The sequence below is a fragment of the Anarhichas minor genome, unplaced genomic scaffold (assembly GCF_050575085.1).
Source record: "Anarhichas minor isolate MPS153535 unplaced genomic scaffold, ASM5057508v1 ptg000126l, whole genome shotgun sequence".
Taxonomy (NCBI): Eukaryota; Metazoa; Chordata; class Actinopteri; order Perciformes; family Anarhichadidae; genus Anarhichas; species Anarhichas minor.
Window position 1 is genome coordinate 370,001 of NW_027466572.1, and position 14,388 is coordinate 384,388.

At 40.2% G+C, this 14,388-nt stretch overlaps 1 protein-coding gene across 2 annotated transcripts in view; it reads right to left on the reverse strand.

Moving 5' to 3' along the window:
- chm (CHM Rab escort protein) overlaps positions 1 to 13,174 on the reverse strand; it is an 18,965-nt gene extending 5,791 nt beyond the window's left edge. The window contains exons 1-13 of one of the 2 annotated variants that reach the window (XM_076083326.1): positions 13,054 to 13,164; positions 11,340 to 11,406; positions 11,169 to 11,241; positions 10,770 to 10,894; positions 10,529 to 10,596; positions 10,387 to 10,433; positions 9,898 to 10,044; positions 5,623 to 5,739; positions 4,742 to 4,853; positions 4,433 to 4,655; positions 1,905 to 1,982; positions 355 to 462; positions 156 to 219 (exon numbers count right to left, since the gene is read on the reverse strand). In XM_076083326.1, the coding sequence (XP_075939441.1) occupies positions 156 to 219; positions 355 to 462; positions 1,905 to 1,982; positions 4,433 to 4,655; positions 4,742 to 4,853; positions 5,623 to 5,739; positions 9,898 to 10,044; positions 10,387 to 10,433; positions 10,529 to 10,596; positions 10,770 to 10,894; positions 11,169 to 11,241; positions 11,340 to 11,406; positions 13,054 to 13,105 (1,281 nt within the window). In that variant the 5' untranslated portion in view covers positions 13,106 to 13,164. Of the gene's footprint in view, positions 1 to 155; positions 220 to 354; positions 463 to 1,904; positions 1,983 to 4,432; positions 4,656 to 4,741; positions 4,854 to 5,622; positions 5,740 to 9,897; positions 10,045 to 10,386; positions 10,434 to 10,528; positions 10,597 to 10,769; positions 10,895 to 11,168; positions 11,242 to 11,339; positions 11,407 to 13,053 lie in introns of both variants that reach the window. The other variant, XM_076083327.1, reaches the window with a different exon arrangement.
- Between the last annotated feature and the right edge of the window lie 1,214 nt (positions 13,175 to 14,388).

The following is a 14,388-nucleotide window of genomic DNA, read 5'->3' on the forward strand; positions in this document are numbered from 1 at the left end:
TAATAATTCCTACAGTTTCAATAGGGACCTCACGGCCCGACGTTGTCGGTGCTCGAGCCCTAATAATAATAATAATAATAATAATAAAGAGCGACCAGAACATCAAACTATTAGATAAAATAAACAAATTAGAATGTTTTATGAACATGATTTACCTGTTGGTCAGAGTTACTGGGTAGAATAGAGCCGTCAGTTATCAGAACAGCTCTGGAGAGAAACCTGAAGAGAGTCAGACAGACAGAGTGAGAGAGAGAGACAGAGAGACAGACAGAGAGAGAGAGACAGGTTATTATGTTTGTTGGTGGTAGTTAGGGTGCGAGGTTGCTGCTTTGATAATGATTGACGGGTCCTGACCTGGTGGGCGTGGCCAGCCTCTTACGATACGCCCCCACAAAGCCATCCTCCACAACAAAATGGCTGCAGCTGATTCGCTGTCCTCGGCTGTCAATCACTGCCTTACACCTGAGAGAAAGGGGAGGAGCATGTTAAATCAGCTAATTAATTAATACACTACGTTCATTAACAGGTCTAATCAATAATTCACTCCCTACAGTTTGTTACAATCACTAGCTTGAGATTTGAATTTTTTACTTCATTAAATCGAGATTTAAATAAAGAAATGATTGATTTTTAAGATGCAGTCTGCTGCCTTTTCAAGGGTGTCTCTCTCTCTCTCTCTCACACACACACACACACACACACACACACACACACACACACACACACACACACACACACACACACACACACCTATTATTAGGAATAATGATGCGCACAAAAGCTCATCCATAACCTCTGACACACACACACACAGGTAATAGACAGATGATAATAACAGTCAGAGCCATTGTTAGCTCTGTTAGCACAGTTAACTCTGTTTGCTCACAGACTCAACATGACGACACTATCGACAAATGCGTGTGACCTTCTACAGTTCACCTGTGCATGCGTGTGTGTCAGCAGTCAATCAATCATTTAATCAGGCAGCTGACGAGGCAGTAAAAAAATGATGGAATGGAGGAAGAAGACGACGAATAGGAAGAGAGGAAGAGGAAGAAAGGAGACTAGGAGGAAGAGAGGAAGAGGAGAGGAGAGGAAAGGAGAGGAGGAAGAAGACAAAGAGGTAGAGGAGGAAGAGGAGCGGAAAAGAAAGGAAGAGGAGGAAGAGAGAGAGGAAAGGAAAGGAAGAGGAGGAAGAGTGGGGAGGAGGAAGAGAGGGGAGGAAAGGAGAGGAGGAGGATCAGAGAATTAAATTATGAAGTTAATTTCCTCTCCATTAATTGAATATTTCACTGATCATAAATTATCGTCCAATCACCAATCACTGCTCTTAACAGGAAGGTCACACACACACACACACACACACACACACACACACACACACACACACACACACACACACACACACACACACACACACACTAAAGGAGCTTAAAGAAACAAATCACAGTCTGAACACCTGAACACACCTCATGAAGAGGCTCCGCCTCCTTAAAGGGAACTCAACAACAAACTAAAGACGTCACAACACAGAAAGAGAAACAATGACGTACTAGCAGTAGTACCAGTACTAGCAGTAGTATCAGTAGTATTAGTACTATCAGTAGTATACCTGTCTGTAGCATTAGTAGTATTTGTACATGTCTGTAGTATTAGTACTATCAGTAGTATTTGTACATGTCTAGTATTAGTACTATCAGTAGTATCAGTAGTATCCTTACTATCAGTACTACCAGTACTATCAGTACCACCAGTAGTATTAGTACTATCAGTAGTATCCTTACTATCAGTACTACCAGTAGTATCAGTACTACCAGTAATATCAGTACTACCAGTAGTATTAGTAGTATCAGTACTACCAGTAATATCAGTACTATCAGTAGTATCAGTACTATCAGTAGTACCTGTTGGTTTCCTTCTCCACCAGCAGGCAGGTGACTGAGTGTCTCAGACAGTAGATTCCTCCAAACACAGCACACATCCTGAAAAACAACAACATCGCCATCATCATCATCCAATCAGCACAAAGGAAAACATTTACATTCCAATTGATTGGTCCATCAGTCTGGTGTAGGTGGAGCTTCATGTCACATTCAACTCTAATGCTAAAATGCAAAGGGTATCATGTTGTACTTGTACACGGCTCAAATATTCTGCTACCTACCCGTCCGTCCGCCTACCTACCCGTCCGTCCGTCTACCCGTCCGTCAGCCTACTTACCCGTCTGTCCGTCTACCCGTCCGTCAGCCTACCTACCCGTCCATCCGTCCGTCCACCCGTCTGTCCGTCCACCCGTCCGTCCGTCAGCCTACCTACCCGTCCGTCCGTCCGTCCGTCTACCCGTCCGTCAGCCTACCTACCCGTTCGTCCGTCTACCCGTCCGTCAGCCTACTTACCCGTCCGTCCGTCTACCCGTCCGTCAGCCTACTTACCCGTCCGTCCGTCTACCCGTCCGTCAGCCTACTTACCCGTCCGTCCGTCTACCCGTCCGTCAGCCTACCTACCCGTCCGTCAGCCTACCTACCCGTCCGTCCGTCCGTCTACCCGTCCGTCCGTCCATCTACCCGTCCGTCAGCCTACCTACCCGTCCGTCCGTCTACCCGTCCGTCCGTCCGTCCGCCTACCTACCTACCCGTCCGTCCGTCCCTCCCTCCCTCCCTCCCTCCGTCCGTCCGTCCGTCCGTCCGTCCGTCCGTCCGTCCGTCCGTCCCTCCCTCCCTCCCTCCCTCCCTCCGTCCGTCCCTCCCTCCCTCCCTCCCTCCCTCCGTCCGTCCGTCCGTCCGTCCCTCCCTCCCTCCCTCCGTCCGTCCGTCCGCCTTCCTACCCGTCCGTCCGTCTAGCTACCCGTCCGTCCGTCTACCCGTCCGTCTAGCTACCCGTCCGTCCGCCTACCTAGCCGTTTGTCTGTCTACCCATCCGTCCGCCTACCTACCCGTCCGTCCACCTACCCATCCGTCCGTCCGCCTACCCATCCGTCCGCCTGCCTACCCATCCGTCCGCCTGCCTACCCATCCGTCCGCCTGCCTACCCATCCGTCCGCCTACCCGTTTGTTCGTCCGCCTACCCATCCGTCCACCCGTCAGCCTACCTACACATCCGTCCGCCTACCTACCCGCCCGTCCGCCTACCCATCCGTCTGTCTCCCTGTCTGTCTCCCTGTCTATCCGTCTGTCTACCTTTTTACCTACCTACCTTATCTACCAGCTGCTATGTTAGCAGCAGCCATGTTGGTTGTGTATTTTGTTGATAAGTGTCTCTGGGGTACTGAAGAGACATCAGTGATGAAGACTTCTGGAGCTGTTAGCTCCCGTCACTGGAGAGCTAACGTAGCCACATTGAGGCTGGTTTCATTAATCACATTAAACACGTCGACCTTTTCCTGAAGAGCGAACACACACTCACAACAATCTGTCATCAGGTGTTAATTACTGTGTGCGGGTGTGTTCTCCTCTCTTTGAAGCAACTTAAGATGGTGAGCCAAATCTCACACACACACACACACACACACACACACACACACACACACACACACACACACACACACACACACACACACACACACACACACACACACACACACACACACACACACACACACACACACACACACACACACACACACTATGAATTAATGTGTTCTCTGTGTGCGTCCTTGATTAAAAGAAAACAAAGCATTAACTGTTGAGACGAAGGAAAATTACAACACACACACACACCAGATGCGTGTGTGTGTGTGTGTGTGTGTGCTGGAGTAATCCTGTTGATGGTTTCCAGTTGAATTAGTGTGTGTTTAGTCTCTCAGGATGATGAACTGAGTCCACTAAGAGGTCTCAGATGGAGACTTTAAGTAACATGTTGTCACTTTATATTTAACCTTCTCAGTAAAAATCCAGAATAGAACATTATGGCGTCGGTAAGAACTGTGTTTATTAATACAAACTGTTTTATTATCATTTAAAAGCTACATTCGTAAGGAGCCAAACTGACTCTATAAAATAAAAGAATGTCCTTCAGTAAACTATCAGCACATTAAAACATATTATTATAATAATAATGTGTTACCTACGATGTGACATGAAGGTTTAAGTTATTTAATTTGGTCTCATTTAGCAGCTGGCTAGTTAGCACGCTAACGTTAGTGTGTGTGTGTGTGTGATCATATCCTCTGAGGCTCACAGAATACGTAAATGAGCTGAGCCCTGGGCGCCACCCCCTCATGAATATACAGAGATTTCTCTCCAGAGAACCCTTCTATGGTGTAAGAGTTCCAGACAGAACCCCTATGAGAGAAGTACTCATGTTTGAATAAAAGTGGCATTGGTGCATCCCGAGTGGTACCAGTAGTAGCACTAGTAACAGTACCAAAACCAATAGTAGTAGTATTAGTAGTATTGTCAGTATTACACCACATGGCAGACAGACAGGTTCTTACCTACAGAAACACTGGGGTATCTCTCCGAGGCCGTAGACAGGAAACAGGAAGGGCGTGTTGCCGTAGCGACCCAGGCAGCGCAGGAAGTGACGCGTGGAGGCGAGGCCCTCCTCTGTGGGTGTGTCTTCTGTTACCATGGCGATGGAGTGAAGCAGGAAGTGCTGCAGGTTGTCACCAAGCTGCTGGTCACACAGGAACTCCAAATATGGCCGACCATTGTAGGCTGGAGTCAACAGGGATTAAGGACTTCATTACCCACAATGCCTCTGGAACTGACATGTCAGCGGTTGGTCAGGTGACCTGTCTTACCTCGCTGCTCCTCCGTTTCCTCCACACAGGAAGTCAGGTAACGCATCAACTTCCTCTTTTCTACCACAGACAGCTGACGACTCGCAAACACATCAGCTCTGCTGCAGGGCACCTGAGAGACAGACAGGTACACACAGAGAGACAGGTCAATGAGAGAGATGTACAGGTACACAGTCCGAGGGACAGACAGGTACACACACATGCAGAGAGCGAGAGAGACTGTGGTGGAAAAATTATTTGACCCACTGTTGAGTCTTTTTAAACTGAAATTAAGGATATTGTCAAGTCTTTTAAAAGTATTTATTCTCTGGCCAGAGAAGAGGCACAGTTACACAGAGTCACTCGGACTCTGTAGAAGTGTGCACTGCAGAAGTAAAAATCACACAAAGTTATATACAAGAGTGATCAAGGGTGGGGGCCTGTGTACTGGAACATCCCGTTTCAGGCTGTGCAGGCCATGGTAGTAAAGTATAAGAGGTGCTTTATCTGTGCAACAACAGACACACAGATATATACGTTTTATCCTCTTAAGAACGAGCCCTATTTTTAGGCCTCTGCTTGAAATTGCATACCCATACTAAAAAGACTGTAAATCTGTAACTACAAGGTCTATTTTAATTATTTTGATGGTATAGTACAGGTAACACTTGTGAGATGTGTTCATATGTGTAAATATTGTGTATATGTTACTGGTTAATAGTGAATGAAGATGGCACCCAGCTCAAATTGAAAAGTTTCAGGTTCACCTGAAAAAAAAGCACTGAAAGCATGAATATCTATTTTTAATGATGCAGGTGAAAGCTAAACTAAGCTAAACAATACAGAGCGAGAGAGAGATGTAAGGGTACACAGAGAGACAGACAGACAGGTGGTGTACTAACCTGTTCCACCTGTCCCTGGCGATAGGTGAGTATTCTGGTGACATTCTTGAACTCTGCATAGCGACTGACATTTGATTTGATGAGCAGGTCGACCAATGAGCCGCGAGAGTACAAGAGCTGGAGGAAGAAGACAAACCTTTAACCATAATAATATTCATGATTTAACATTGTCATGTTATACCTTGTTATAGTGTTATTTCAAATTGATGTTTTATTATAACGTTATGTTGTATTGCATTATCCATAAGTTATATAGTTATGTTATGTTGTATTTTTATATTGTTATGTTATATTCTTGTAGTGTTATATTGTTGATGTAATATTGTTGTTTTGTTATGTTATATTGCTATGTCATGTTATATTGTTGTGATGTTATATTGCTGTGATGTTATATTGTTATGTTATGTTGGTATGTCAAGTTATATTATGTTATATTGCTATGTCATGTTATATTGTTGTTTTGTTCTGGTATATTGTTATGTTATATTGTGATGTTATATTGTTATGTTGGTATGCCATGTTATATTGTTGTGATGTTATATTGTTGTTATATTGTTGTTTTGTTATTATATTGTTACGTTATATTGTTGTAATGTTATATTGTGATGTTATTTTGTTTTGTTCTTTATATTGTTACGTTACATTGTTGTGATGTTATATTGTTGTTACGTTGGTATGTCATGTTATATTGTTGTAATGTTATATTGTGATGTTATATTGTTGTTTTGTTCTTATATTGTTACGTTATATTGTTGTGATGTTATATTGTTATGTTGGTATGTCATGTTATATTGTTGTAATGTTATATTATGTTATATTGTTGTGATATATTGTTGTTATGTCATGTTATATTGTGTTATATTGTTTTGTTCTTTATATTGTTACGTTATATTGTTGTGATGTTATATTGTTATGTTATTATATGTTGTATTGTTGTTTGTTATGTTTTATTGATATGATATATTGTTGTGTTAAGTTATATTGTTGAGTTATAACATTATATAACGTTATGTATTATAACATTATATAACGTTATGTATTATAACATTATATAACGTTATGTATTATAACATTAAATAATGTTATATTACCATGTAATATATTACAATGCTGTTGTTATAGTGGTATGTAATGTTCCATTTATATAAAATTGCTATATTGTTAAACTGTTATATTGTTATGTTAAACTATATTATTTTCATATTACATTGCTGTTATGTTATACTGTTGTAGTGTGATATTGTAAAGTTATATTGTTATATAATGATATGTATTATAACATTATATTGCTATGTTACATTATGTTGTATTACATTACTGTTATGTAATATTGGTATGTAGTATTCTTGTTTTGCTATGTTATATTGTTATGTAGTATTCCAGGGTTCATACACATTTTGACCAATGGATTTCCATGACTTTTCCATGGCTCTAAGCCAAATTTCCATGACCAAACATTTTGTGAAATCTCGGTGTATACATGAAAAAGTGAGAAAATGTATTTAAACGAACAATGAGAATTCCAAAGCATACAGTCTACCTTAAATGACACAAACAAATGAGAGACAATAGTTTGATTAAAAGAATAAACATTTATAAATATACTTTGGTTGACACTGACGTATCAATAAGAGCTTTAGTAGGTAGTAGCATCTAGCTAGTGCACATATTGCTTTCCCTTATGTAGTGCAAATATTTCATTGAACCCTGTTACTGTACGGCTTAATATTAACTTCCACTGTTACTGTACAGCTGTTGGAATTGTGGCCTATATTCTATTTGCAATTAATATGCATTCAATCCAGTTCAATTATTTAAATGAAAATGATAATCTACTCTGGCTAAAGTAGCTTATCAAGAGTAAAATAATAGCTGTGATCTATACACACCTCTGCATTAGCAACCTGCTGAAATGAAGGTACAGGCACCTTAACCCTCTCATTACTTCAGGGTTCTTGAGAGCAACGTGGGACTGTTGGGACTGTTAGTACACTGGCTGTGGTCATCACAGTGAACAGTGTGATGAGAGGGCATGTGAGCCCTTGTTGCTGTACTTTGTCTCCTTGGAGCAGAGGCTGCATTTAGTATACCCTGCCTTATCAATGTATTTAAAACACTGACAGCAGGAAGCTGTACTCACGTCTGTTTAGACCTCCACCTTTATCCAGGCCCAGCTCCACCTTTATCCAGGCCCAGCTCCACTCACATCTCAGCCCTGCGTCAAGCTGCGCTACACAACCAGCCTCCTCTCCCTGAAGCTCTTTGACCTCATCATCTCATCAGTATCTGGGCCTCATGTTTCGTGGTCATGAAAGTTATTCTGACCACGAAATCATCCTCATTGTACTTTGAGTTAAAAAAAAACAACCTGCAACCAGATGCGCCGGTGTTCCGGTTTAACGTTAACGAGTGACCGCGTGAACTGAACCGGAACACGGGGGGGGCTGCATGTTTCATTACGTTACGTTTTCCTTCTAAATCGCGATAATGACGAACGTTAACAGTCGACAAAGTTCCGCATGCAGTGGACGTTAACTTAACCCAGCAAGTCTGAACTGTAACGGAACATAACGGAACTTAAACTTTAACGGAGGGAAATGAAGACGCTGTAGACATCTTAACGCTGATTGGCCAAGACTCGACACATCAAAGATGTTCTATTGCGAAGATCACGACATCACCTTTTCTCCTCGTCTCACTCCAATCTGAGAAATGCTGGCTGGCAACTCAGCGTAAATGAACGACATGAAAATATGAATATAACACATTTCCATGACTTTTTCAAATCTTTTGGGATTTTATTTTTTCCAATAACCATTTTAAAATTCCATGACTTTTCCAGGTTTTCCATGACCGTACGAACCCTGGTATTCTTGTTTTGTTACGTTATATTGTTATGTAGTATTCTTGTTTTGTTATGTTATATTTAGTGCTGTGCAAGTTAGCAATTATTTTATCGCGCGTTAACGCATTTTTTAAAATGTATTATTATAATTCTTTTTTTTTTAATTGAAAGACAAGAGACAATACATAGACATAACAACAAGAGGATGACAAGAACAGTGGGATAAAAGCCAGCAAACATCCACGCGTGTGTACATGCGCGCGCGTGTACACACGCGCGCGCAAACGTGTGTGTGTATGTCCTTGAGCCTTTTGAGATGGGAAAAAATAATAATAATAATAATAATAATAATTAAAAAACAACAACAAGAAAACAAAAAAAAAAACAGGTACATATTTTTAATTTATTATTATTGTAACAGACTGTCTCATGTTTATCGTTTTGTATTGGAGATGATATGTCCCTTCAGGGCTGCCGTAGAGAAAAGGTGACTTCCGCTTCTGGTCGAGGGGGGGCAGAAATAAAGAGAGAAGCTGCACCAGCTGTTGCTCTCCCTGGAGACTACTGGACATCGCTGCGGTAAAGTCAGCAGACACTCAGATCTCCGTGGTCAACTCAGCAGACACTTACATGTTAGTGCACCTATATGCTGACATTCACGGTAAACGCATTTAAACGGCACAGATCGGGAGCGAGCGAAGGACTTTGAAAGTTAGCGGAAAGATTAACGTGAGACAACATCCGGTTTCTTCAGACGAACATCCGGTTTTCAGAATAAGATGCCAACAAAGTATGAATTATATTCACATTAAGTATAAAACATGCTACCTGCATCTCGTGAACCAAATGTTATTGCCCTTTTGTTCATATAGCAGTACTTTTAAAATAAAAGTGCGCAATACACTACTTTTGAATTCATTATTGAACTTTACCATAACAATGAGATTAATCGCAAAAAAATCTATGCGATTAATCGCGATTAAATATTTTAATCGTTGCCCAGCACTAGTTATATTGTTATGTAGTATTCTTGTTTTGCTATGTTGTATTGTTATGTAGTATTCTTGTTTTGTTATGTTATATTGTTATGTAGTATTCTTGTTTTGTTATGTTATATTGTATTCTTGTTTTGTTATGTTGTATTATGTAGTATTCTTGTTTTGTTATGTTATGTAGTATTCTTGTTTTGTTATGTTATATTGTATTCTTGTTTTGTTATGTTGTATTGTTATGTAGTATTCTTGTTTTGTTATATTGTTATGTAGTATTCTTGTTTTGCTATGTTATATTGTTATGTAGTATTCTTGTTTTGCTATGTTATATTGTTATGTAGTATTCTTGTTTTGTTATGTTATATTGTTATGTAGTATTCTGTTTATATGAACCTGCATCATATTGTTATATTGTGAAGTTATATTACACTGTGTTACCTTGGAGACCAGGTCGATGTTGAACCTGCGTCCTTCCTTCACCAGCTGAGCGTAGCTGATCTTCTTCTTGGTCGGCTCTGATTGGATCTGAGCAGCAGTGGGGGTTGGCTGGTCTACCTCTGGCTCCTCCCCCTCTGTTTGGGAGGCCTGTGTGATTGGACAAAAAGTATTCACCCATCATCCAGAACTGTAATTATCTGTTGACATTTATTGTTGAGCAAGGAAAAATACAGTAATACAATAAATATAGTATATAAATAAATAGAAGTATAACATAAATACATTTTTAATAGACAGACAGAGACAGACAGACAGACAGACAGAGACAGAGAGACAGACAGAGACAGAGAGACAGACAGACTGAGAGAACCAGAGACAGACAGACAGACAGAGAGAGAGACAGACAGACAGACAGATCCCGTAGATGTTTTCATGTAAACCTGAGATAAGATCAAAGGTCTCCTCGTTGGACCTTTCTACCTTCCTCACCTCTTCTTCTTCTTCTGGTTTCTGGTTTGTTTCTTCGTACTTTGAATCTACAACAAAAGAAAAACACATTTGTGTTTTTTCTGCAGAATTCAGATTAAAGTCTGAGTTATATTTATTATATTGAAGTGTTTCTGACTGAAACCTGCAGATTCTTCTTCTGTGGTGTTTGGAGCATCAGGACTCTGAGCTTCCTCCTCTTCGTCTTCCTCACTGAGAGCAACATTAATAACTCAATGAAGAACTTATTGATATCTATAAACTACAATTCGGCCTCAAGTTGTAGTTTACACCTATATCTGTCTGATCGTATTTGTGTGAAATTGTCATAATTAGCATATTCATTCTTAAGTTATGGGGTCAGAGTTGAGGAGGACAAGGACTACCTGGTGAAGCAGAACACCTGCAGGTTTCTGACGGAGGCGGAGTCAGAGTCTGACAGGTAGATCAGCTCCTCCCCTTCCTCCAACAGACTGGACCAATCATGGAGCTCTTCTGGCTGAGGCTCCTCCTACAGCGCGCACACACACACACACACACACACACACACACACACACACACACACACACACACACACACACACACACACACACACACACACACACACACACACACACACACACACACACACACACACGTCAGTAATCATTCTATACTTTCTCTACCTTCTATACCACACCTGTAGTGGGCCCAGTAGGACTATGCTTACTGGGCCCACTACAGGTGTGGTCGACTACTTTAACAGGTTCAGTAGCAGCCAATCAGAGAGCAGCGAGGTCCTCACATGGTGCTGTTGTATCCAGGTGAGTAGAGAGTTGAAGGTGAAGCTCGCCCAGTTCGCTGCATAATAGCTCCTCCTGAACACACACACAGTTTACAGTCAGCTCACAATATTTGGATTTTGTCATATTAATAATTACAAAACTGAAATATATTTAAAATCATGAGAACTTACCTGTCGAGGTGAAGAACTCTCTGACCGACTCTGGAGAAAGCTGCTGCTACCACCGACTCAGCAAGACCTCAACACACGATCAATAATCTAGAATAAATTACTGCAGTACTATATGTACCTCTGAGATGTAGTACAGTATACAGTACTACATGTACCTCTGAGATGTAGTACAGTATAAAGTACAACATGTACCTCTGAGGTGTAGTACAGTATAAAGTACAACATGTACCTCTGAGGTGTAGTACAGTATAAAGTACAACATGTACCTCTGAGATGTAGTACAGTTTAAAGTACATGTACCTCTGAGATATAGTACAGTATAAAGTACAACATGTACCTCTGAGATGTAGTACAGTATAAAGTACAACATGTACCTCTGAGATGTAGTACAGTATAAAGTACAATATGTACCTCTGAGATGTAGTACAGTATAAAGTACACTGTGTACCTCTGAGATGTAGTACAGTATAAAGTACATGTACCTCTGAGATGTAGTACAGTATAAAGTACATGTACCTCTGAGATGTAGTACAGTATAAAGTACAATATCTACCTCTCACATGTAGTACAGTATAAAGTAATATGTACCTCTGAGATGTAGTACAGTATAAAGTATAACATGTACCTCTGAGATGTAGTACAGTATAAAGTACAACATGTACCTCTGAGCTGTAGTACAGTATAAAGTACTATGTACCTCTGAGATGTAGTACAGTATAAAGTACATGTACCTCTGAGATGTAGTACAGTATAAAGTACAATATCTACCTCTCACATGTAGTACAGTATAAAGTACTATGTACCTCTGAGATGTAGTACAGTATAAAGTACAACATGTACCTCTGAGATGTAGTACAGTATAAAGTACAACATGTACCTCTGAGATGTAGTACAGTATAAAGTACTATGTACCTCTGAGATGTAGTACAGTATAAAGTACAACATGTACCTCTGAGATGTAGTACAGTATAAAGTACTATATGTACCTCTGAGATGTAGTACAGTATAAAGTACACTGTGTACCTCTGAGATGTAGTACAGTATAAAGTACAATATGTACCTCTGAGATGTAGTACAGTATAAAGTACATGTACCTCTGAGATGTAGTACAGTATAAAGTACAACATGTACCTCTGAGATGTAGTACAGTATAAATTACAATATGTACCTCTGAGATGTAGTACAGTATAAAGTACAACATGTACCTCTGAGCTGTAGTACAGTATAAAGTACTATATGTACCTCTGAGCTGTAGGAACAGTACTGTTACTATAACAGTACTCGTGGGTTATCTGTCACTTCATTATTCAGTGTATTCAGGATGCTAACTGTTAGCATCATACTTAACGTTACACAGCAACTCTCATTAGCCTGTTAGCCAACAGCACCGCGGGCTAACATTAGCATCAGGCTAAAGAGCAGCAGAATGACACAACGTAAAACATCACACTAACGAAGCTAACGTTAGCTCCGCTGCTAACATCAACAAACAGCAGGTTTGATGTTGTTATTCAGCTAACACAGCAGACTGGGCGTTAGCTGCTTGCCGCTTTCATTAACAATGAATTGGACGTTAGCCACTAGCTAAAGAGTTACCCGCTTTTCTGACCGATTTAAACCGGATTTCCGGGATGTTTTGGAACCGAACAGTCACGAGGCGGATCAGAGAATCGTTCAATCATAACATGTAATAAAAACTCAGGTATTCACGTACCTGTACCCAGAATGACGACGTCAAATTCAGACGGCAGCTCCTCGGCGGCCATGTTGAAAGCAGGGAAACAGAGAGTCACGTGACAGGGAGAGCGACACGATCACTGATCAACCAATCATCAACAAGCTGGTTATATCTATGAATATAAACATACATTATTGTTATTATGTGTGTAATATACTTCCTACAAACTTTTTATTTATTTTGTATCTTTGTTCTAAATTATTAATTTATTAATTTAATATTGAAGTTGTTATAACGAATGATAATAACAACAATTTTAATAATAATATTTATGATGATAATAATGACAATAATTACAATAATAATGATGATGATGATGATGATGATGATGATGATGATGATGATGATGATGATGATTATGATGATAAAGAGTGAGTCACTAACAGAGATCAGATTGTGATGATCACTGAGACACAGCTTCTTCTTCTCTGGTGCTTTCTGTCACTTCCAAGTCCAACACACTGTGTGTGTGTGTGTGTGTGTGTGTGTGTGTGTGTGTGTGTGTGTGTGTGTGTGTGTTTGTGTGTGTGTTTGTGTTTGTGTGTGCATGTGTGCATGTGTGTGTGTGTGTGCGTGTGTTTATGTGTGTGTTTGTGTGTGTGTGTGTGTTAAATCTTTCTGGCGTCTCTTCAGTGACAAAAGTCTCTTTTGTAGCTCGTTAGCATTGAGGTGTTAACGAGCGCTGTGTGCTGATTGGACGACTCTGATCAGCTGCCAAAACGTTCGCTGCTCGTTTCCTGTCGACAGAAAAAAGAGAAAACAACCTCGAAGAAGAAGATCCTGAAGTTTAGTGAAGAATGAGAAGCTTTTCTCTATTTATTAAATAACGTTCTTTAAATTTAAGAGCATTCAGGTGTTTTATATCAATGGTTAATATAGACGTGATGCATTCAGGTGTTTTATATCAATGGTAATATAGACGTGATGCATTCAGGTGTTTTATATCAATGGTTAATATAGACGTGATGCATTCAGGTGTTTTAATATAGACGTGATGCATTCAGGTGTTTTACTATAGACGTGATGCATTCAGGTGAATTTGCTCTGTAAAGGTTATTTTGATTATTTGAATTTGAAACTGATTAAAAAAGATTAATTTGTTTTCTGATCTCACCTGATGAAGCTGAAGTGTTAGTTGATGCTGCAATTATTTTGGCCCAAAACATCCCAGTAAACTGTATCATTATAATAATGATAATAATAATGATAATAATTATTATTCACTTCTCTGAAGTACTTAATTTAAGGAGTACTCTGTAGTATTCCCTCGTCTGTGAATTTATTTTATTCACTTGTTTTCTTTTATTTAGC